The sequence below is a fragment of the Canis lupus genome, chromosome 9, assembly GCF_048164855.1.
Source record: "Canis lupus baileyi chromosome 9, mCanLup2.hap1, whole genome shotgun sequence".
Lineage (NCBI taxonomy): Eukaryota > Metazoa > Chordata > Mammalia > Carnivora > Canidae > Canis > Canis lupus.
In genome coordinates, this window is record NC_132846.1 from 2,780,390 (window position 1) to 2,806,380 (window position 25,991).

Consider the following 25,991-nt stretch of genomic DNA (forward strand, 5'->3'; position numbering starts at 1 on the left):
CCGAGAGCCCGACGTGGGATTTGATCCCGGGTCTCCAGGATCGCGCCCTGGGCCAAAGACAGGCGCTAAACCGCTGCGCCACCCAGGGATCCCCACATTTTCAAAAACACTAAAAACTTAGTATCACTGCAAAGCACAATCATAAATTAAATATTCAATTTTTTTAATTGTAGAAAAAAATAAATATCTGGTTTTACCTTTAAAACTTTCTGATACATGTATGACTACTTTTCTCCTTCCTGGTGAATCCAGAGGTTTCATATCATGAACAGAAAGCTTTGGTGGTGGAACAGATGGATGAGATTCTGTTTCTAGAAATTTAACAAAAAGTTCTGAAAAAGACTAAAGAAATAATATTTGGGTTATATTAGGCAGATATTAAATTACATTCACTACAACTAAGAAAATGTATCTGCTACCCTAATTAAATGTCAAAAACTAATCATGTCTTCTGAATCACCTCTTTATATAATTAAGCTTTATATGAACCATTAAAACCACTAGTGCTTATGTTTATCAATTAAAATCTTTAGCAATTCAATCAGTAATGTTTGATGACAACATCTGTTACAAACCTTAGTCATAATTAGCTACCCAATGACACTCAGGTTTGCCATCGATGGCACTTAAGGCGTCATCTTAAATCACTCTAGTAACAGTCTACATGGACATGAAACACGATATTGATAGAAAACAAGTATTAGTCATATTTAATCAATCAGTGAATAGAGCAAAAGCTCACCATAATATCAGATAAATAATGCAGTGTAGACCTCTCCTTTATTTTTATGTAATCTCTACACCCAGCATGGGGCATGAACCCATAACCTCAAGATCAAGAGTCACCTGCTCCACTGACTAAGCCCACCAGGCACCCCTAAACCTTTTCTTTAAAATAAATTTCATGCCACTCAATTTAAATAGGGTATTTTTTATCTTCAACCAGCTCTGAGTATGCCTTCTATCCTCAATGTCTTATTAAAAAACAAAGTAAAATAAAGAAATAAACTCCACATTTTAATTCACAGCTACACAATTTATTTATTTTTAGTTTTTCAGTTTTTATTTATTTATGTCATCTCTACACCCAGTATGGGGCTTGAACTCACAAGATCAAGAGTCATAGGGTCTGCCGACTGAGCCAGCCAGACAGCCCAAGCTACTCAATTTGTGAATGCTCATTCAGACTACCACGCACTGCGTTTTCACGTTTATTAACTGCCTCCTCTTGCCAAGATACAAGTTCATTGAGGGTAGGCACTTTGTCTTCTGGTTTGCTGCTGCATCCCCAATGCTGAGAATAGTCTGATACACAGCAGGTGCTCAGTAAATAAGTGCTCAATGACAGGCTGATACAAACAAGAATAAAATAAAGCCTCTGTCTTTAAGAATCTCATAATTTAGTAGTAAGACAAATGTCTCTGTGCCTATAGCAGCATGATCAAATATAAAAATACTTAATACTTCGAAAACCAAAAGTACTGTATAAATAAGAAGCTAAAGTAAAACATATATGCAATAAAATTATTTATTTTAAAGATTTTATTTACTTATTCATGAGAGACCCAGAGAGAGAGAGGCAGAGACATAGGCAGAGGGAGAAGCAGGCTCCCTGCAGGGAGCCCAATGTGGGACTCGATCCCCAGATGATCCCCAGACGTGGGATCATGCCCTGAGCCAACGGCGTCTAGACACTCAACCACTGAGCCACCCAGGCATCCCGCAATAAAATTATTTAAACTGGCTTATTATCCTTAAGCTAATCATCTCTCTGGATCTCAGTTTCCACTTCAAAATAAAAGGGCTGTATAATAAAATAACCTAAAAAAGAAATCTGATTTTTGCAAATAAAAGTGATGCACAGTCATTTCACCACTCATATTCAGAGCAAGAATAAAATTGGCTCTTACGCTATTAAGCACAGATTGTTGATTTGGTCTCAGAGGTGTGTTGGGGACACTTTTTGATCCTCCTCCAAGCCATCCAGTCATCCACCTGGTAACACCACCCTGATCTTCATGAAGCAACTGAAAGATTATTTTAAAGCGGAAAATATTATCAATACAAGAAAAAATAAGAACAATTTTAACATGATTTCAGATAGTAGCAAACTGCTTTTCAAGTCCAATTCCTAGTAAATGTTTCCTACTTCCTAGGAAGCTTCCTAGCTTCTCTCAAAGCTACAAATCTCAAGTACTATCTCAAATCCAAGTGGAGATGTCTCAAAATTTCAACATTCTAATAGGAAAGATGGCTTATTAGTGACAAAATGAGTATTATACAAATTGAACATATCCACCTCTTCACTGTAGTGTCAACTGTTCTATTTCCACATTACTAAGAAAAAGGAAACATATAATAGAGAGTAAAAGACAATTTTATATAATGACACTGTTGGAGTTATAAATGTATTCAAAATGGTTCTCTGTCGTCCAGTTACCTGTTCCATTTCCTCCCTCTTGATACCAAGGATGCTTCCCATTAATCGTAACACCTCGTGGCGCTGATGCTTTGGTGTGTGGAAATGTCCAATGAAGAGGTTTCTCATTAGGACTCTGAAAATAAAGGCAGGAACAGCTCAAGGTAGCTCAATAGTCATCCTCATATTTAGTGTATCCACACAATAAACACTAAACATACACGTATTTGATAAGACTTAAATAAGTTAACAAAAAAACACTAAACAATAAAATATTTCGAAGTACTTAAAAAAAAAACTCTTGACAAGTCTCATCAAAGAGACTCAAATAATCTAAAAACCTTTTAAATAAATACCTTTAAATACCTTTTAAATTAAACATCACTTATCACCCACTCACTTTCTCCAACCACATCGATCAGCTGAGATGGTACTTGGTGACTCTCACTCAGTGTCTGTCTAGGTTCTGCCCTAAGATTCTCCTGATGTCTCCCTCCTCATCTCAAATGGTGAGGACAGCTCTTGTGCTTCACAGGTATGCTTATACTTCCCTACTCACATTTTATTAAAAATTCGTTAATAATATCTAAATCTTTAAAATATTAATTATATGTTACATATATACCTAGGTTTCAGACCTAATATATTTAAACAAGGTATGTTCATTTAAGGAGAGCTAAAAAAGAATGCTAAGAATAAAACTTTTTATTTTCTAAGTCCTTCATATTATGGTGATGTTTTAACTCATCCATATGGTTTTAAGAAAAAGAATTTGAGCTGGGAAAAATCCATTTAAAAACCAAGAGAAGTTATTCTACTGACTCCTCATAAAAACAACCTATACCTCATCACCATACAAGAAAAGGCTTTTTCAAAAATCACGTATGAACACCTACATGTAGAACCTGTTTTTACCATAAAGGTAATCTCCATAAAATTCATAAAAGTTAAAAGGCAAAGCATACTTGTCCACTTTTCCTTCTGTGCTGTTTACTAAGTTCATCAATTTCTTTTGTACATCATCCAGCATTTCTTGTCGGAGTTCATCTGTTTTAAAAACATGTGAATAAAGAGTGAATAAAGACAGTCATTAACTGATTAAAATAGCCTGGATGAATATATGAGATTTATAGCATCTTTCCTGCAAATTTTGTGTATATGTGTGTGTGTATACACACACACACACACACACACACACACACACTTATTCTAATTAGTAATACTGAATTACTTCCATCTCTTCTTTGATTCAGGGAACTGGGCTTTCTGGTATAGAAATAACCTAACAGCTAGATATGCATTGATTCACACAGTTTATCCCCAGAAAGGATTCAATTCTTTAGTAGAAAATTTAAAAACCAAAAAGGGGTTTCATTCTCTTCAGAAACTTAATAGCAAAAAAGAAAATTTTCACCACTGCTTCCTTACACAAAACATTTCCAGAGCCACTCTGGGGAGAAATGGAAAGGACAATTTTAGATTTTCCTTTTTCCATTTTCCTGGCTGGACTTTGATTTTTGGTGAGGTAAGAAGAGTGTTTAATACAACTAAGAGCATGGCTCCAGATGCAGCTCACAGGACAAAGTATTCTGAGGTATATAGGTTGCAAAACACAAATCAGATCACTGGTTCTAATATACTAAACAAGATAACTATAGCTTATTATGACTAATTCAGAAGAATGCTGAACTATTTTATTTTATAATTCTTATTTAAAAAGGAAGCAAATCTGTAAAATCTTGGTGGAACGGCTGGAATCCAAGCAGTACTACAGGCAAGGTCTAGAATTACAACAGTAGATACCCTGTTCACAAATCTGAACGTACCACGGGGCCAAGGATTCCCAGACGAAGGAACTCTGAGCCAGACCCATGAAGCTTTGATACCTGTCACCTCAGAAATAGATAGTTTGAGCTGAAGGAGATGCTTATCAAAGCTAGATTACAAGTTTGTTTCTGAAAGAAATGAAGAGATTGCTCTGTAGCAGAGCTCTACTTTTCAAATCAAGGAGCACTCCAATCCAAACACTATATTCTGACCTCTTTCCACAAAACTACTCTTTGAATTATGCTGCATTTTCCTGGTGGTAGCTGGATACAAGTCCTCTTGTCAGATACAGGACTCACAAATATTTTCTCCCATTCCATGGGATGTCATTTTGCTTTCTTGATGCTATCCTTTAAAGTACAAGAGTTTTCAATTTTGATGAAGTCCAACTTATTTTTTTTTTAATTATTTTTTTGTTTGTTTGTTTGTTTTTATTTTTTCTTTTGTTTGTGCTTTTAGAGTCACATCAAAGGAATCAATGCTTAATTCAACAACACAAAGATTTACTCCTGTGTATACTTCTAAGAGTTTTATAATTTTAACTCTAAAGTGCAAGTCCATTTTGAGTTAATTTTCATGCATGGTGTGAGGTAAGGGATCAATTTCATTCTTATGCATGTAGATATCCAGTTGTTTCCGCACCATATGCTGAAGAAACTATTCCTTTGGCACCTTTGTTGAAAACCAAATGATCAAAAAATGTATGGTTTATTTCTGGACTCTCAATCCCTACTGCAAGACTTCTGCAGATGTTTTTTCTTCACCTGAAGAGCTCTTTTCCATCAGGACTGTTTATTAACTCCTATTCACCTTCACATCAAAGCTCATAGATCACTTCCTCAAATTTTCTCTAAACCCTACAGATTAGGACAGATTCATCTGCTTTATGTTTCAATCTGCCTTGCACAATGCCTAATATTCTGATTTAAAGTACCAAATGTATATACAAAAATGTTCAGTTTAACTGTTTGTAATGGTTTCTGGTTCTTCTAAATTGCAAAATGTAATTCATATAATAGGCTAACTTTACCAAAATAGAGATGGTTGCCATAACCATACTATAAAAGCAAGGTTTGTATTCGGAAAATCTACTACAAACATTTCCTTTCCTGTCTTTCCAGCAAGGAATTTAAACTTGGACATTAAAAAAAAAGAGAGAGAGAACAAGATTACTATTAAAGTCTGAGTCAGTAAAAGACATTTTAGGTTCTTAATGTGCACCTATATACTATGAGCACTACATGGTGCTATTTGGGCCATTTCTAGTACTATATTCTGAATGTAAATAGAATTCGCAATTATTCAGAGGAAGAATATCAGGTAAATTAATCTCCTGCTGATGTTCTGAATTAACCAATCCCACTCATGAACTACAGTTAAGAGCCAGAGTAACTGAGTCTTGGGCAGAGTAATGGGCACAGTCTTCTGTTTCATCCTCCCCCACTATGGAGAGGTAGTAGAGAAAAAGGTCAAATTTAACTCCACCTTCTCTTTCTCTCAGATTTCCCTTCTCCTATTTACTTTCTTCTAAAATTAATGATTTTTATATCAATTATATAACAAAATAATATTCTGTATATTGGCCTATATAAAATGTTACTTAAAATTAACCTCACCTGTGTCTTTTTAACATGGCTACTAAACATTAGTTAAATTATACATGTGGCTTGCATTATATTTGTATTGGCTAGCACTGCTTTGGAGCATAACCAGTACCACTACAGTATACTCTCTCTTACTAAAAAAAACGAAAGATAAAACTGAATGATAGACATTGTCAGAGAAAAATTCATACAGCAAAGAGTTGATTTTGCTTTGATTAAAATTTTAATAAAATAAATTAGAAAAATTTAACCTTGCTCTATAAAAAAACAGATCAAGAAATCTGTCTTAATAAAGTTGAAGTCAAGGGGTGCTGGGTGGCTGAGTCAGTTAAGGGTCCAACTCTTGATCTCAGCTCAGGACATGATCTTGGGGTCCTGGGATTGAATCCTGCATCTGGCTCCACAGCGGGCTTTGTGCTCAGCAGGGAGTCTCCGCTTGAGATGCTATACCTCTGCCCCTCCCCCTACTTCCTTCCTCTCTCTCTCTCAAAATAAGAAAAACAAATTATTTTTAAAAATTAAGTTCAAAAAAAAATAAAAAAAAATTAAGTTCAAATCAAAGATATTTTCTTGATGAAAATTTATTGATATTAGTATAATTTTGATTAAAATCTCTGTTCTGAAAGGTGGGGTGAAAGCATCCTAATGGCCAAAATAACAGGGAAAATTTTCTTAAACTCATCTGAATACAAGTTAGTCCTAAATTAATGTGATAGAAAATTGATAACTCTGCATATCCTGCATGCATGCAGAGGGCTGTTTCAAATTCAAGCAGTAGTTTAAACATATTCTGATATTTGAGTCTACAAAAAATCCCTCAGAATTTGGGGTGAGGGCTTGGAAGAATGGTATTAACTAGGAAAGATTTAGGAAAAAAAGTCAAACACTGACTTCAAAGATCCCTATGGACTTCTCTTTTTCTCTAGGCACCCTTATTTTCCTCCCATCAGAGATCCTGAATATTTCTCCACAAAAACTGAACACTAATTCAAACCACAATTTGAAATCAAAACTGTATTTATATGGGCAGACAAAATAACGGTTATTCAGAAATGGGTTTTAAGCCAAATATAATATCCCTGTGAAATAATCTAGCAGGCCAAAATAATTCTTTGGAAGTTAAAAAAAGAAAAGAAAAGGCTAGGGGATACGCTTTAAAGTTGAACAATAAAGCAACTGAGATTTAGTCTAGCTTAGGGGAAGAGTTACTCTAGACACATGCCATCCTAAAAACCTGCCATCTCACAGCCTCTTCTCTGTAATGCCTAGAGATGACACTGTGGTCTTCATCACTTGATTTACACTCAAAATTGAACATAAAATGTAACTGACTACAACAAATAAGTCCATCATAACTTTACATTTTATTTGTGATTAGTGACACTGCACTAAAATACTGTCTTCAGAGTACATTATAAAATTAAGTCACACTCTTTACAAAGTCATTTGGCTATTGCATGACTTAGCTCCCTTGGACAAGACTCAAGTCAGATTTATTTAACAGTCACCTGACAGAGAAAACAAAGGTGACTGGAACGGGACTTGAGGGTCAGAAGACCTGCATATGAATCACGGTCCCATAACAAGACTTGGATATGAACCACGGTTCTTTCACCAGGGCCAGATGTTGTAGCCTATTTTGCAAAATATGCTTAATATCAAAGTATTTTGAATCTACTGATTAAATGTGACTTTTCTAAACAGTGAAGTGCTATATTAAGCATTAGCACTCACTCATCTGATTTCTAAAATAATTCAAGAATTAATCTTTTAATCTACCCCTAACCAATACCAATAAGGAATCACTTTAGTTAATATTAACTCTGATGATTTTGCCTCCATTTTGTCTTGTCTTCTTTATGAACCATGGCAAAGGAGCCAAGAGAAGGAAGAAAAAATGTTAGAAAGATGATTTCATTTATAGATATGCTGGCAAATAAACTGGATCTAGTGTCTTACTTGTACTAGTTACCTAAAAAATGTGAATCTTAATACATTAAATCCAATGAGGAAACCTAGCCTCTTCATTTAATTAAATATAATCAAAGCAAAGGTTGCAAATTAGTCTTTTTATCACAGAATTTCAACAACATCACTTTCTTTATAAACACCAAATAATAGTTTTTAAAGGCATTTTAATAGGGACACCTGGGTGGCTCAGTGGGTTAAGCGTCTGCCTTCAGCTCAGGTCATGATCCCACAGTCCTGGGATTGAGCCCCACATCAGGTTTCCTGCTCAGCAAGGGAGTCTGCTTCTCCCTCCCTCTCTGCCTCTCCCCTCCATTTGTGTACTCTCTCTCTCTCTCTAATATAAGGAAAAAAAATTTTTTTTAAAAAAGGTATCTTATATTTAACATTTGAAGTTAAAAGATAATGAATGGCATCTGCTTTGTCTTTTAATTTCTCTCAACCCGTTTCAACCATATAGAATTTTAAGATTTAGAGTACATGGTGAGTGCTTTTATTCCATAATTATAATTATTAATTGATGAATGAAAAGTAATTTTTGAAATTCCACTTCCTAGCAATGAACTCATAGGAAAAAAATTTATTAATACAATATAAGCTCATTAATTTGAATTTCACTAGGTCAGAATCTGACTACATTGAAATAGCAACATTGAGGTCTCCTGGATTATTTGTACAATTAAATTAGAGTTACTATGTACATTTAAATGAGGTTTTACATAAATATCTTTAACTAGATCAAATTTATTTTCCCTCTCTACCCTCCTCTCTCAATCCTTTCCTATGAATTCAGATCATTTGTACTGCATTTTGCCATATCAAAACAAACCACTGAATACTGTGAATCAAATTACATATTTAATTTTAAAAGGTTCACACAGACCAGTTATATCCCAAAAGAAAGGGCTGCAATTTTGAGAAAAGTAAACCCACTGTAATAATTTTGCAACTTACTGAATATCATCATTACTACAGAAAATAATGACAAAAGGGTTTTCTAGGCTTACAGGCTGACCCTCAACTCATTTCTGAAAGCTCCCTGTTGTAAACAGCACCGACTAAATTTGGCCCAAAGAAATGTTTTTTCAGCCTGCACGGGGTGTTTTAATTTGGTATCACATAAAAAATTGGAATATTTCACATAAAAGTCTACATTTCCAATGTCTCTTGAAAGATCTGGAGATTTGACATTAGGCCTACAGGCCTGCATGGCAACAGTCAGATGGAGCCAAGAATTTGCTACCTCCCTAAGGAAACTCCAACTCACCACTGTCTCTACTTGGTCCTATTTGTTCTTTTATATTATTACTTGGGACCCCAGTTTACAATCTGTGTTTGTGATCCATACTTAGGAGTTTTATTTCACCACATATCCACTTCCACCTATGCCTTCCCTTTGGTCATTCCCAGTCCACTGGCTCTTCAGCCAGTTTCCAAAGTAAGCTGCATAGATTCACATGAATTGCTCCATCTATTTAGAATGCTCTCCCCCAACTCCCTGCCTGCTTCACTGTACCTATTCATCATTCAAGTGAGGTCAAGTATACCGTTCACTAGCCTTCACTACCCTTCACATCACCATCACCAAGCTGAATGAATTGTTCCTTCTGTTTGAAACAGTATCAGTCACATATCTGTGATTACATGTATTCTTCCCCTCCTTGCCAGACTACAAACCTCCTGAAAGTACCAGTCCCCAACCTTTGTATTTCCAGTGCCTATTTCAGTGCTGGGTACACAGCAGGAAACAATGAATTTTTGATATGTACATGAAAGAATGATTGATTTCTCCTCAGGAAGGGAGAATATCTGGGAAAAATGGAACAAAAGACAAAAAGAAGAAATGATTTATGTTCTGAATTACTCTGTCCATATGAAGGAAAACACACAAAATGCAATAACCAAAAACATTCCCATCTCGATGTAATTTATTTTAAAACACACATTTAAAAATAACCATTAAGTCAAAAAGGGCTTAGTTATTCGCCTAATTGATATAAACTTTTTTTTTTTTTTTAACTAAAGTCCTGGCATTGTCTAGTATACCCAGATGTTTATATCATCACAAATAATTTTTTTAACCATTTATGGCAATTCAGAAAACTGCATCTGGTATTTCTTATATGTTTCCTCTAAAATCACCACTTCTGCCAAAAACATCTATAAAGAAATCCCTCAAAAGGTTTGGGTAACAAAGCGTCTGGGAATGTTTCTGGCCTATGTTCAACAGGACATTATATGTTTTCTTGTATAAATCATGTCCTGGAAAACGGAATGTCTTTATTTAAAATAAAAACTCCACCATCTAGCACCATAAAAGTGGTTCCATGAAAAACATTTTAAACCTCTTTTATATTTGTAGTTTTAAAACATATTTTTATGCTTCATATTACAGAAGGTTTACTGGGGCTTATTTTATACGTTCTTCTAGATTTTCTTCAAGGAAAAAAAAAAAACACTTAAGAAAATTTTCCATTCTCAACTTAAGAGACTTTTTAAAAAGCAGGCACCAAACCTTCTTTATTTTTTTTATAAATTTATTTTCTATTGGTGTTCAATTTGCCAACATATAGAATAACACCCAGTGCTCATCCCCCGAAGCTTCTTTAAAAAAAAAAAAAAAAAAAAACTTTTTCTTTTTTAAGTGGGCCAAAAACCTTGTGTCACTACAGGTTCATCCTTGGTTGGAAAAAAAAAAAAAAAAAAAAAGTACCATTCTGGTGAGTGATGTTAATAATGGGGGGAAGGGGTTATATGGGAAATGTCTGTACCTCAACTTTGTTATAAATCTAAAACTACTCTAAAAAGGTAGTCTTAAAAAACTAACAACAAAAACAAAAGTCAGTTATGGGGCCCTTCCCGGTGCAGCTCTATACTGGCAGATATACTGAAAGTTACTCGCAATGCTAGAACCTAAATTTGTATTGTTTATGAAAACTTAACTTTTGTGTATCATAAAATAATTGTTAGCAAAATGAGAACTATTTTGTGCTTTCTATTTCAACTTTATCCATCATTTTCATTTAAGCAGGAATTTATCTCAAAGATGATGGCAGAGAACAAGTGAAAGAAGTAGAAGGTCAAATCCGGGCATAAATATAGCAAGACGATGTATCTTTTAATGGCTCAGCTATGATCTTGGTTTCCAGAGGTGTGTATTTTCCCATGTAGACAATTCCACAGAAATTCTGAACTCTGATCAATTCAAAACAGTGACTCAAAGACTACGTCCTCCTATCTGCTCCACAGAGGACGAGCATCTTAAGTTTGAAAAATCAGTAATACAGGATGGTGTGTGTAGTAAGTCTTTGGAACTATACTGAACAAAAATATTTTCAGGTAAAATGCTGAAAGAATAATTTCTAGAAGGAAGCAAAGCAACATTTCTTCTACCAGCCACATTATCTACTAAAATATAGCACCTATAGGATCTTAGGGTTTCCTTTACAGTTTAGGGGTAAAATCTCCCTACTAATTTAGGGCTCTGCTCAAGTTGCTTTCTTCCATGGAATGCCCTGACCCTCAAGGAGATTCTTAGAGAGTAAATATGTGCTGTCTTATGACCACTGCTGTGTGCCACTGTTTTACACTGTGAACCTATGCTGTATCTACACTGTTACTTTCTTCACTAAGCTCCTTGAAAAAAAGGATCCTCTCTACTATCTCACACAGCATTTAGCATGAGGCCAAGTAGTCGGTTCTCATTAATTACTTAATGCCTGGTAAGGTATCTTCATACTTTTCATACAAGGCCTGTAAATACCCTGAACCTAGAACTGCAGTTGCAAGTACATACACAATTGTGTCCTCTAAGAATGAATAAAATCGTCAATGATCTATTGCTTTAATACTGGTGTTATGTGTAATATCTCCCTTTTTATACGTTTGACCAGAACGAATTATCTCATCTCCAGTAGCAAGAACATAACTAAGCAATTTGAATAAAATACCACTTTTAAAGAGTTTCCCAATATTGTTTAAATGTTGAAACTCCATATCAACTAATCATCAGTACAGATGCTTAGAAATAAAACAATACTTTGCTTCTATAACTCAAGTCTCCATGTACTTTCTTGCAACAAAAGCCAATCTGTCTTTTTCAAAATTGTTTCTCCTGGCAAATATTTTCGCTGTCTGGCCAAGTTTCGTGTTAAAAATAAAGTACAGTATTACAACATCAATCAACATTTAAAGTACTTAATGATCTATGAAAGAAAATATACAGTGATTCTTTTGAAACAACCAAGCCAATCAAGGTTTTATTTATATTACCAAATCAAGAGAGCAGCTTTGAGAAAATAAAATCACATTTGTGTTTACAGATATAAAAGCAGTATTAAGCACTACGGTAATAAAAGAAAACAGATTGTTAAGAAGAAACAAGAATGTAAATGGCAAGAATGACTTAAAGACACAACAGAACAGTCTCTTTACTCCCCTTCCTGTCTGTGCAACACTGGCCTCTTGCCTGTCCTCTCAAATACCAGTTGTGTAAGCATAATCAGAGTTTCCTGCACCTAATATTTGCCCCACAGAATGAGTCCAAAGTTCCTATGCATTTACACTGAATGGTAATTGTCATTTTTTATATCAATAGGGACCAAAGCCACCTAAGCCTCGTCAGATATAATAATCTAAATCTGAAATATTCTGCTACTGGGGGTTTAAATGAGCGCCTGAATGAGTACAAAGTAGTACAAGGACTCTGATAATATTTACCAACTACAGTAAGTCACAGAATTTTTTTATCTTAACATCATCTGCACGAAACGACTCGAGTAGGTCTCTAAAAAGGGATGTGGCCTTAAACATATAGCAGCATGCCACAGAGCAATGGGGTGTCACAGACCAATGTGTTGGCTCAGAATACTGCCTTTTCACTTGCAGCAGTTTAGCACTACCCTAAGCTGTCAATTCTCTGGCTAATCCCTTGGGTATCCAGTGTGTCTTCTCTGGGTTGGCCATATATCTGCAGATATTGCTATAGTTGCTCTGGCATTTTCTCAGTAAGTACTGCCTCTCCCTACGAGCAACCATATCAACACAATATATAAAGGCACAATATATAAAGGATGCTGTCCTATATTTAAAGGAGATGGAAATACACAGAACAAAATACAAGTCAGATTATAAGTAACCATTTTCCTGACAGGATAGAAATAAAGTAATACGGAAACATCATGAGCTTTGGTCAAGGGTAAGAAGATCAGAGTTCAAACCTGAGTTTCTTTGACTTATAAAATGAAATTCCTATCAACCTACTCTAGAATTGCTTGTGAAGACTAGACATAATGCAGTATAAATAGCCCACGATACTCAGTATGTAATTGTTTCCTTGCTGTCCATTTCTCGCCCCCATGAGAGTTAGAATTCCAAGGCTGGCCAAGTCTGACCAAGTAAGGGCAATTATTTGCCTCAGAAGCAGATTACCTTGAGGACACCTACCTCACGTGATGTACCTTATTGTTTTTTGTAGTCCTACAAATCTTTCATCTGCGGTCTGCTGTCAGATTCAGGACAACTTCCTCTGGTTTGTCCGTTGGTACCCATGCTTCAGTGCTTCCTGCTGGCTTGCCTCTTTAGTGTTCAAGTCCTTGTTTCTGTCATCTGACAGCATGTCCACTGTGCCATCTCCTCCTAATTTTGCCTACTTCTAATTTCTATTTTATGTTAGGTGGCACTTCTTAATTCTTTAATTACATGCCTTGGTGCTTACTGTACCCAACCCAGCTATGTAAAGGTGGTATACTTCTAGGTTCCAGGATCACCTTAAATATTTACCTACTGAATGCAGCTCTAGAACAGCTCAACTTCCAGGGGCCTTTAAATCAGAGATTAAACAGAGACCTGCAATCTTTGTCAGCTGTTAGATTCAACAATGCATTATAAACCACCTGATTACCTGAGGCCCAAGTGATAATCCTAAGCATAGGAATCACCTCAGGGAATTGGCAAGGCTCATATCTTACAAGTACTACACAATCACATAATGAGTGCCTATAGGTAGAGCACCACCTATAATCATAAAAAGCTAGTTATAGCCAGACGTTCATTCCACAAGAAGTTACTCTATTTCTTGAGAATAACACCCTGATATATCCCATTGCCTTAGATAGGATGAACACAGAATGATTACGGAGGAGTCCTAACCATAAGAATCAATTCCCTTGATGGTCAATAGGGTGACAATCAATACAACTGGACAATCAATACAATATGCAGGAAAACTACCTGGATAGCCAGGGCCCACTTTCAACTCTGGTTTCACTCAGACCATATTAAAATTGAATCAAGCTGGTCATGGGTGATGGAAACGGAAGTCACAGCCAGGGGAAGTTGGTCTCACTCAACTGTGTGGACGCACAGGAGAAGACTCCATCTGATTCAATGCTAGCATCAGAGGGAGAAAAATAGAAAAGAAAAAAACCACCTACTTTGTTTTTTAAGTTCTTCAATTTGTTCTTCCTTTAAATCTAACTGCTCTGTAAGTCTTGATGCTGAATCCAACGCAGCATTTGCTTCATCAAAACGCTCCTGAGGAAGAAAAGTTCATCAAAAAGCAGCTTGCAAAAACTATTTCACAAACTACATTGCTGGCAGCCAGAGTCGATCGACCTTCTTCGCTTCAGCTAATGAAACTGTGCTTCTGTGACCTTGGGCAGGTTCACACAGGAAGTATCAAAGTCAGAGCCCATACTTCACAGAGTAAGCATACTACCTCCCTTAGAACTAAATAAGAGGATGCTTACTAAAAGACAATATGGTGACAAAAGTTTTAAAAAGTGACAATAATAAGAGCATAGAAACTACAAAAAGCAGATATAAGAAGTTAAGAAATAGAACAAATGTTCTCTTTAATTTTTGTGAGTCTGACAGGTATAAAATGACATTTCATTACTACTTTATTATTTTAATTTTTATTTCCCTAACTACTAGTGAATTTGAGATTTTTCCATGTTTATAGGACAGCTAGAGCTGCTTTTCTGTGAAAACGTCTTTGCATACCCTTGCCTGTTTCTAAGCTCACCTTGTAGAGGAGACGAGAACCCTTTGTCATCAGGGCTACAAGTGTTATTCGCCAGATCTGCCATTTATCTGTTGACGGCATAATACCTTCTGCCACATAAAAGTATTTAAATTGTGTATACTCAAACACGTCCTACTCTGTTTTCACAGCTTCCTGAGTTTTAGTCTTGGTCAGGCTCCTCCTTGCCACTAGACTCCGCATGTACTCTTCCAGATTTTCTGGCAAGGTGGTTATTTTGTTGTTTTCAGTATTTACATCTTTCAAATAGTGTTTCTCAACAGGTTTGCTTTTGGCATTCCTGGCTCCCACCCACTAAATCCAGTCACTGTTACATGGTAAAATAGTCCCAGATCTCCAACACCACTCCCAGTTGAGGATCCAAGCTTTAATACAATTGGAATTTACTTCTGCATACGCTGTAAGATAGGGATCCACTTTTATTTTCTTCCACACAGCCACATGTGGCAACATCATTTATTAGATAATCTATCCTCTTTCTGTTAAATTGTAACTAGAGTTTGGTTTTAAATTCTCAAATATAGGGACACCCAGGTGGCTCAGGGCATGACCCCAGGGTTCTGGGATGGAGTCCGGCATCAGGCTCCCCGCGGGAGCCTGCTTTTCCCTCTGCCTGTGTCTCTGCCTCTCTGTGTTTCTCATGAATAAATAAACAAAGTCTTTAAAAAATAAAGTAAACTCTCAAATATATCCTAGCTTCTATATCTGGATTCTCCTTCTGTTTGACAAATCCAGTCAATATGCTGTTTATTAACAGCTCCTCACTGTTGTTCTTTCACACAATTTTCTTGGCTATTCTAGAGTATTGGCCCATGTAAGTTTTAGGCCAAGCTTTACCATCTTGAATCAAAGTGAATTTTTCTGATGTGTCCTCTTAGATAGGCTACAGCCCCCAGTTAATCAACCATAATTTAGATGTTGCTGTGAAGCTATTTTGCAAATGTAATCAAAACTCCTAATCAGCTAAATTTAAGGAAGGCATTTATCCTGAATAATCAGGTGGGCCTGACTGAACCCAAAGTCCTTGAAATCAAGGATGAGCTGTCCCCAAAAAGAAAAAATTCATGCAGGACTACAACTTTGGCCCCTCCCACAGAGCTGTATCTTGTTTGTGATTTTCTTTATTGATTATCTATGGAGAACAACTTTGGCCCACGTCTGTGATGGGATCTTTCCATTCTGAGTACCAACCCACAATCACATTGTCAATTCCTTATAATAAATCTCACAGATACATATCTGTGCACGTCATATATATATGCATACGCGTGCACACACACACACACACACACACACACCACTGCCTCCCTACTGGTTCTGCTTCTCAAGTTGAACTCTGATACACAAAGGGACTGCAACAAAAAATTTTAAATAAAAAATGTAAAATCCACAAAAATTTAAAATCCACAAAAATACTAAATTTAGTATAAAGGAAATTTAAGTAAACCTTCAAATATTTATTTTTACCTCACAGCATTTCTATTTAAGAAATTATTAAATCTCAAAACTACATTAAGATTTTTTCTAAATTTTTTTTTTAATTTTTTTTTTTTTTAATTTTTTTATTTATGATAGTCACACAGAGAGAGAGAGGCAGAGACATAGGCAGAGGGAGAAGCAGGCTCCATGCACCGGGAGCCCGATGTGGGATTCGATCCCGGGTCTCCAGGACTGCGCTCTGGGCCAAAGGCAGGCGCCAAACCGCTGCGCCACCCAGGGATCCCAGATTTTTTCTAAAATTAACGTTTAGACTTTATTATTCTTTCTACCATTTGTTTGGATTTTATTTCGCCAATTTCAGCTTTTATCTTTACTAATTCACTCTTAGTCTCTTCTGATTTATTTTGTTTTCTAAGTATACATTACATTTTAAATTAAAAATAAAGTTAGATTAAAAAGAAGATATGGACACTTCTTTTTTTTTTTTTTTTTTGATATGGACACTTCTAACAATATGTATGGTAGCTGAGACACTCTGGACCCACTGGAAACAATTAAAAGTCTTGGATAAAATATCTTTTTAAACATATTAATGAGCTCACCAGAAAGTAAGCATAAATGATCAATAAACACATTAAAAGATGCTTGACCTTGTTAGCAGTCAGACAAATGCTAATTAAAACCATAAGATGTGTTGCAGAAGGGGAGGAGGATGGGGAGATGGGGTGGGTGATTGGGCATTTGGGATGAGCACTGGGTGTTATATATTATACTATATGTTGGTAAACTGAATTTAAAATAAAATGAAATGAAATAAATGTGAAAAAAAAAAAAAAACATAAGAAGATAGCCTTTCCCACCTACTACACTGGCAAAAAACTTTAATGCCAAGTGTTGCCAAGGATGTAGACCAAGAACTCTTATACACCACATTAGCACTAGTGCTAGTGCTAGTACCTTAGCACTATTGCTATAAAACAACTTGCCATCATTGAATAAAGTTGAAATTGCCCATATATATCCCAGGACTCAGCAATTCCAATCAAGACACAGGCCTGAGGGCAGCCCGGGTAGCTCAGAGGTTTAGTGCTGCCTTCAGCCCAGGGCTTAATCCTGGAGGGAGACCCAGGATCCAGTCCTACGTCAGGCTCCGTGCATGGAGCCTGCTTCTCCCTCTGCCTTGTGTCTCTGCCTCTCTCTCTCTCTATGTCTCTCATGAATAAATAGATAAAATGTTAAAAAAAAAAAAAAAAAGGCATAGGCATGAAAGAAACTCTCAAACATGTGCACCAGGAGATGTAAACAAGGAAGTTCATAACCACATTTTATGGCAGATAACAGCAAGGTCCTTTATCAGTAAAATGGGTAAATAAATTAAACATTCATGCAATAAATACAGCAGTGAGAATAATAAGCTTTGCACACATAATAACACACAGTAACATGGCTAAAACTCATGAATATAATACTAAGTGAAAAAAGCAAGTTTCAGGACAATTACTGAATTTACATACATTTCCAAAAATTTAAATTTATAGAAGAGTTCAAAAATATGCGAAACCATACAATGTATCATTTGGAGATGCAGATATATGTGATAAAACCATAAAGAAAAACAAAGGGTGATAAATGTAACATTCTGGACTCTTGGTTCTCTATGAAGTGATAAGAAGGGGAGATACAGAGAGCACAACAGGACTTAAAAATGACATTCCGGGATCCCTGGGTGGCGCAGCGGTTTGGCGCCTGCCTTTGGCCCAGGGCGCGATCCTGGAGACCCGGGATCGAATCCCACGTCGGGCTCCTGGTGCATGGAGCCTGCTTCTCCCTCTGCCTGTGTCTCTGCCTCTCTCACTCTCTCTCTCTCTCTGTGACTATCATAAATAAAAAAAAAAAAATTAAAAAAAAAAAAAAAAAATGACATTCCTGGGCAGCCTGGGTGGCTCAGCGGTTTAGCGCTGCCTTCAGCCCGGGGCCTGATCCTGGAGACCCGGGAATCGAGTCCCGCATTGGGCTCCCTGCATGGAGCCTGCTTCTCCCTCTGCCTGTGTCTCTGCATCTCTCTCTCTCTCTGTGTCTCATGAATAAATAAATAAAATCTTAAAAAAAAAAATGACAATCCTTTTCTTATCCTGGGTGGGCAAGTATGAGGTTATCTGCTATATGGCTCTTCTTTTATTTTACATGTACTACCTAAATACTGTTTTGCAGCCACTCAGTATTTAATAAGAATTTCAAAACTTTAAGGGAAATATGTCTTCTTTTATTAGGAATATTAATAGGCCTGGATAGCACATTCACCACTAATGACAGGTAAACAGATTTTATTACTTTCCACCAAGTATCAACAAAGTCTACTTATGAGTTAGAAAAGTTCATTCTAAATCCTAAAAGCAAGTCACTTTCATGTCAGTTTTTCTGCATATGAAGTATAACAAAGATATTTTGAAGTATTATGCTATAAAAGGAAAAGATCTAAAGCATATACATTATTTTATTGTTATTATTTTTTAAAGATTTTATTTATTTATTCATGAGAGACACAGAGAGAGAGAGAGAGACATAGGCAGGGGGAGAAGCAGGCTCCACGAAGGGAGCCCGATGTGGGACTCCATCCTGGAACTCCAGGATCACGCCTTGAGTCGAAGGCAGATGCTTAACCGCTGAGCCGTCCCAATATACATTATTTTAATCCATGTAAAATAGAGTGCCCAATATATCTTAGTGAAAAGAGAAAATTATAAAGTTAACAGTATAAATTTTTTTTAGTGGCCCCATAATATAACCATCTATGCTAAAGAAAATTTCCCATCATCTCATATTTGTTGTGTCTAAACTTTAAGCCACATAGGGAAAATCCTGAATATCTTGTTCACCATTACATACCAGAATAGGATTCCAAGTAACCACTCAAACAGTATTTACTAAAATTAATTGTTTAGATTATTTTGAGATATAGATTCCACAAATGATTGTTCATGAATGAAATTTACAGGAAAGAATTATTTCAACCAACCTGTAATGACATCAGTTTTCCTTCCAGATTTTCTGCCTTTTTCTTCCATTCAGCTACAAGCTGTTTGTGCTTTTCTAGTTCAGCAGAATACACAGCTTTTTCCTCTGAAAAGAAAGTTATATTAGTATCCTGCAATTGTGTGAATTAGAATTTTATACCACTTGAAATTTTAACAATTCAATAGAAACAGTTCAAATATCTCAACAAGAATATTCTATATGTCTTTAGATCATGTGAGCTGGAATTAAAGAGACTGGTTTCCTCCATCTTGTCCATCATGCAAAACCCTTCCCTCCCTTCAGAACTCCACTCAAATATCTTTTCTTTGGCAAAGTCTTCCCTATGGTCACACTATTTTGTACACCTGTCTGTTCCAATAAGTATTATGTATAACAGACCTTGAGAATTCTTATTTTAAAATTCAAGATTTCAACCATGAGTAAGCCTGAAGATCTACCTATGTATGAATTTAAAGTTTTGCTTAGGTACAAAACCGTAACTTCTGTTACTTCATGCCCTTCATATCCCCTAATCACCTGCTCCCTACTAGCAGTTAATTCACTGCCAAACATTACTGAAATACAAATAAACAGGTAAAATGAATGATCTAAAGGAGGTAAATCTGAGGATGGGTGATAGATATGAAAAAGCATATTTGGTTATCACAGTAATACTGTTCTCTGGTCACTGTTACTATGTCTTCAGAAAAATATATCCACCTGGACTAGAAAATGTAGTTACCTCAAGGTATAGATGAACAGCTAAGAACAAGTCAATCAATATTTCAAAGGACAGTAATTAATGGTGATTAACCCTCTGAAGTGGATTCAACCTCTGACCAGTATATCTCAAAACCTAAGCATTGCGTCTACATGGTCCTCTCTTTATCATGTAATCATCCTTCCCCAATTCTCACCTTCATTGGTCACATGATACCCAAACAGCTCTTTAATAATTACTATGTAGCACATTCTCTAGTTTTACTTATAAAAGGAGTCTACATCAACTTGTTGATGGCTACTTATCTTTTCCTCCTCTAAGTGGTAACCCTTCAAAGATTTCCCCATCCTATTTCACAGGAGAACTGAAGTAAGCTGGAATTCTCAAGAAGTACAATTTTTCTTCACTGACTGTACAACTCACCTTGCTGGAAATGCTCTAGTACCATCTGCAGGTTGGAGAGTGAGAGAGCATACTGCTTTACTTGTTCCCGAGACACAGAGAGCTGCAGGGCGGTTTCATCCCTCTGCTTAGAGACCACATTCAGCTGCTCCTGCAGTGACTCTACCTGCAAACTGGCCTGATGGCTTCCAACAAAGACAATTAAAGTCAGGGGCGCCTGTGTGGCCCAGAGGGTTAAGCATCCGACTCCTGATTTCAGCTGAAGGCATGATATCAGGGTTGTGAGACTGAGTCCTGTGTTGGGCTCTGTGCTCAGTGAGGAGTGGGCTTAAGATTTTCTCTCTGCCCCTTCCACCTCCCACTCCTCTACAAAAAATAAATAAAATAAAGTAAAATAAAATAAAAGCCAACTCTTTCTATTTACTTTATAAGATGAAACCTTTTTTTTTTTTTGTGGAAGTATTTACATAACATTTACCATTTTATCCATTTTTAAGTATACAGATCAGTGGTACTAAGTATATCCACACTGTTGTACAATCATCATCATCATTCCTCTCCAGAACTTCGTCATCCCAAAGGGAAGCTCTATATCCACTAAGCAGGAACTCCCCTTTCCCCCAGCAACCACCACTCTACCTTCTGTCTCTATGAATCTGACCTTCCTTACATTCCACTGCATTAAATTCAAGTTAGATTTCAAAAAAACTAGGAGAGTTCCTCTGATCTTTGTCCTCTTTGTTTTGTTAATTCAATCATTTTCCCCATTTCCCCAAATTCCCCATTTCACCCATGAGAGTGACTTTGAACAAATGGCAGTCATTTTAAAGATTAAAAGCTGGACTTTTATACAATACATGTCAGTATACTAAAAATTCACACACAGCTTGCAATTTTCATTTTTCCAGGCTAAAAAGTAATTTATCACAAAATTTTAAGTTGCAGGGGACCTTGGAAGTCATTTTGTCTGGCTTCCAACCCAATTAGCAATGGATTCTGAAACCTCCTTGGCTTTTAACATTTGCAATCATGGTGAACTTACAACTTTCCAAAGGTCGTCCCATTAACAAAATGCTCTGATTACTAGTTAATTATCTTTTACCATCATCTTTGTTTCTTTTTATATTAAATACAATAATCTCTACACCTGCCCAAATAATAAGAGATTCCAATGCAATCTTTTTACCCCAGCTTATGTCATTGATTTACTTACTTAATGTATAATGATTACAAACAAAATATTGCATGTCTTTCCTGGGTTTTTAATATCCAGTTAAAACATTCTTAGTCAGGAGCAGTCCTTTAATACCCATTAAGCACAACTCACTTTGAGGAAACTACCCAACAGCACCCTCTTGTGGGAAGAGCAGTAAATTGATAATCAGGAGACTGAATTTTGCCCCCAAATATTTCTGGACTTTACACAACTTTGCCGGTTAGCATGTCTTTCAACAGGTGATTGCAAAGATGAAATGAGCTATGATGTCACTCAAAAAGTTAATAAATACCACTTATTACGATAGTTAATCAAGGGCTCAAAACACTATAATCTGGTTTGTAGACATCAGTCACTCATTCAACAAGCATTACAGAAGCATCCATGAACTAGGTGTTAAGAATATATGCTGTGGGGGCAGCCAGGGTGGCTCAGCAGTTTAGTGCCATCTTCAGCCCAGGGCCTGATCCTCGAGACCCGGGATTGAAACCCGCGTCAGGCTCCCTGCATGGAACCTGCTTCTCCCTCTGCCTGTGTCTCTGCCTCTCTCTGTGTGTATCTCATGAATAAATAAATAAAATCTTTAAAAAAAAAAAAAAAATATATATATATATATATATATGCGCTATGGGAAGGGTACAAAATAAATGTCATCATCCCCACTCCTAGGGAGTTTATATTTCAGTGCCTGGTACAAGACATAAGATGGGTCAAAATTATTTGTACCCTAAAGTAAAATACAAGTGTGCTAGTGAAGACTTAAGCAAAGGGACACCTGGGTGGCTCAGTGGTTGAGCATCTGCCTTCCACTCAGGGCGTGATCCCCCCGGTCCTGGGATCAAGTCTCCCATTGTGCTCCCTATAGGCAGCCTGTTTCTCCCTCTGCCTCTGTCTCTCAAAAAAAGAAGACTCAAACAAAGCATGATGCAGGTTCAAAAGAAAACCATCACACCAGGGTTTGGTTTTGAATTTGAGGAGTGGGGTGATAAATAAAGCATTCTTTATGAAGGAAATGGTGTTTGAAGAACAGGTGGGACTAACAGAAGAACTGTTAGGAATCAAGCCTACTCTTCAGGTAGATTAGGAATCAAGCCTACTCTTCAGGTAGAAGAATATGATGTGAAAAGGCAGAAGCTGGGGTGCCTGGGTGGTTCCGTCAGTTGACCGCTGACTCTTGATTCTTTTTTATTTTTTATTTTTTTAGATTTTAATTATTCACGAGAGACACAGAGAGGCAGAGACACAGGCAGAAGGAGAAGCAGGCTCCCTGTGGGGAGCCCGATGCAGGACTCAATTCCAGAACCCCGGGGTCACACCCTGAGCCCAAGGTAGATGCTCAACTGCAGAGCCACCCAGGCATCCCACTGACTCTTGATACTGGCTCAGGTCATGATTCCAGGGTCAGGAGATGGAGCCTGACATCTGTTCTGTGGGGAGTATATTAGAAATTCTCTCTCTCTCCCTCTGCCCCTCCCCCTGCTCACAAGTATGAGCTCACTCTCTCTCTCTCTAATACATAAATCTTTAAAAAAAAAAAAAAAGCAGAAGAAACAGGAAAGCAGTAGCTCTAGCTAGAGGACTGCGTAAGACAGTTTGGCTAGATATAGATGATAGTGTGAAATAAGGCTAATGAGGTAGTAGATAGCCCAGAAACTATTTTAATTAGAGAAAAGAAGGATTCAAAAATTTGAAGGAAGGATTATCAAATTTTTTTTAAAGATTTTATTTATTTATTCAGGAGAGACACAGACAGAGAGAGGCAGAGAGACAGGCAGAGGGAGAAGCAGGCTCCATACAGGGAGCCCAACGTGGGACTCGATCATGGGTCTCCAGGATCAAGCCCTGGGCTGAAGGCAGGCGCTAAACCACTGAGCCACCCAGGTGTCCCAAGGATTATCAATTTTATAGCCTGGGAATGCTTTGGCATTTCTGCCAGTGTGAAACAGACATACAAAGGACCACTCACTTCAAACAAGTTTTCTTTCTGAGACTGAAGGTAATAACATTCCCTGCAAAGCAAGAGAAGTTCAACTCAGAAGTACGGTCTCCACTGGCCTATGATCACTTCACAGACAGGAGTAATATATACCACATCCTTATATCTCCCTTAGCATCATATGCAGTGAAAAACTAAAAGATGTACATACCACTAATGGAAATACAAATGAACATAATTTTTCTGGAAGATTATTTGGCAATACACCTCAAAAGTTTTAAAAATGTCCTTTGAACCAGAACTGCCATTTCTGAAAATTTATGCTAAGGAGGTAATTTGTCATCAACACAAAAATACCTATCTTGGGATAATATGACACCACTCTTAATATAAATTTTGAAAAGTTGAAACACTTCTGAATGTCCAATAATAAATGACTAGATTAAAGACATTATGGAAAATCCAAATAATGGCATACTATGTAGCCATAAAATGATATTACAGAAACATGGTGTAACATATGCTGATACTCACTAGGTACAGAAGCAGATTACAAAACGGTATCAATAGAATGACCTTAATTTTGTTTTAGAAATACATATAATATGGGGCACCTGGGTGGCTTATAGTTGGTTGAAAAACCGACTCTCGACCTCAGCTCAGGGTCGGGAGTTCAAGCCCTGTGATGAGGCCCACGTTAAAAAAAAAACACAACATATGTAATATATACATACATTTGTAAGAAGCATGCAAAGGCACTGAAAAGGATTATCTCTTGGTGGGACTGTGACTTTATGTTCTTTTTAGTTTACATAATTTTCCTGAAGTGCAAAATATGTTTTTATAATAGACAGGGAAAAAAAGAAAATACATTTTATTGAGAAAATTAAAAATTTAAAATATATAGGCACGGAATCAATCATGCCTCTGTAATGAGACCTACATAAAAACTCACAAGGAGAGGGTTTGGAAAGCTTCTGGGCTGGTGAGTACTGGGCGATGTGAGGAGAGGTGCTTGCTGGGAGAGAGCTGGAAACTCTGCACCCCTACCCCATGCCTTACACCCCACACATGTCCTCCACTTACTGTTCCTGAGCCTTTTACTAAAAACCGGTATTCTAGTAAAAACAGCAATAAAAATACATAAGTAGGGACCCAGTAACTCAAAAGGTCCAACAAACCAAGAGTTAATTCATACTGACCTAGGTCTTCACCCTGTTACTTCCTTTACTCTGTCCCTTCTAACATCCAAACCTTATTCAACCTTAGACCATTTGATCCAGGGTAAAATCACATAAATCAAATTAGTTCTTTGGGAGACTGACAAAGCTAATCACAAATGGGAAAAAAAATAAAAAAGAAAATCAGAATTTAAGTCTAAACTCTTAAAACAGTAAGAGACAATTATCTAGGGTGATAGTTACAATTTAGAAAGAGCTAGTACAATTATGATAAAAAATAATAATAAATAAAATAGTATTTTTTAAAAGGGGAAAAAGAAAACAATTCAGAGGGAGCTATGTGAATGCCAGATCTGGTCAAGAGTTACAGACCTGAATGTGAAACCTGCACACATACTCTGAGTCTTATCTTGGGCAGCTTACTAAAACCTCTTTACCCTCAGTATCTTCATCTGTCAAATGGAGATAATGAATTTCGTAAAATGAGGTAACCCAGGAAAAATGCTTACTGATTCTGACACTTAAGAAGTGTTCAGCTAATATGGGTGCTAAAAACAAGGAAAAGTTACCTTGCATTTTCCATTGCATTAGAAGATGAAACTAGCTTTTCCTCCAATACTGTGACTTTCCTTCTCAGTTTGGCCTCTCTCTCTTCTGCAGCCAAAGCTTCACGGGTGTAAGAATCCTCTGATTCTAAAAGATGGTTACGCAATCTCTCTAGCTCCTGGTTTAAGCGTAATTCTTTGTCGCGTAAATGTTGAACCTAGGCAGAGGACACCTTTTTATTTTTCTTCTATAAAATGTTCCCCTTTCTACTCGACAAGCCACTTTGTTATCAAATCTTTTGCCCATTACTTAAGTATATTATTATATACTTATTTCTTATATTGCAAGATGTATTTGTATTATAAGAAGTCTCTGACAGAACATGAAGACTCCTAACTCTGGGAAACGAACTAGGGGTGGTGGAAGGGGAGGAGGGCAGGGGGTGGGGGTGAATGGGTGACGGGCACTGAGGGGGGCACTTGACGAGATGAGCACTGGGTGTTATTCTGTATGTTGGTAAATTGAACACCAATAACTAATTTATTAAAAAAAAAAAAGAAAAAGTCTCTGAAAATCCACTTGACTATTCATCTGGAAGTTTCACCTTGTAAGAGCTCATTCCCTATGGCTATAACAGAAAATGGAATTGTACCAAGTACGAGGATCTTTGT

General features: G+C 36.7%; 1 protein-coding gene across 4 annotated transcripts in view; it reads right to left on the reverse strand.

Moving 5' to 3' along the window:
• TRIP11 (thyroid hormone receptor interactor 11) overlaps nucleotides 1-25,991 on the reverse strand; it is a 70,229-nt gene that overhangs the window by 8,191 nt on the left and 36,047 nt on the right. For 2 of the 4 annotated variants that reach the window (XM_072837811.1, XM_072837810.1), the window contains exons 13-20: nucleotides 25,344-25,537; nucleotides 20,463-20,626; nucleotides 19,320-19,423; nucleotides 14,253-14,352; nucleotides 3,385-3,466; nucleotides 2,441-2,555; nucleotides 1,911-2,027; nucleotides 198-342 (exon numbers count right to left, since the gene is read on the reverse strand). In XM_072837811.1, the coding sequence (XP_072693912.1) occupies nucleotides 198-342; nucleotides 1,911-2,027; nucleotides 2,441-2,555; nucleotides 3,385-3,466; nucleotides 14,253-14,352; nucleotides 19,320-19,423; nucleotides 20,463-20,626; nucleotides 25,344-25,537 (1,021 nt within the window). Of the gene's footprint in view, nucleotides 1-197; nucleotides 343-1,910; nucleotides 2,028-2,440; nucleotides 2,556-3,384; nucleotides 3,467-14,252; nucleotides 14,353-17,626; nucleotides 18,178-18,476; nucleotides 19,024-19,319; nucleotides 19,424-20,462; nucleotides 20,627-25,343; nucleotides 25,538-25,991 lie in introns of those variants that run through there. The other 2 variants (XM_072837812.1, XM_072837813.1) reach the window with 2 other exon arrangements.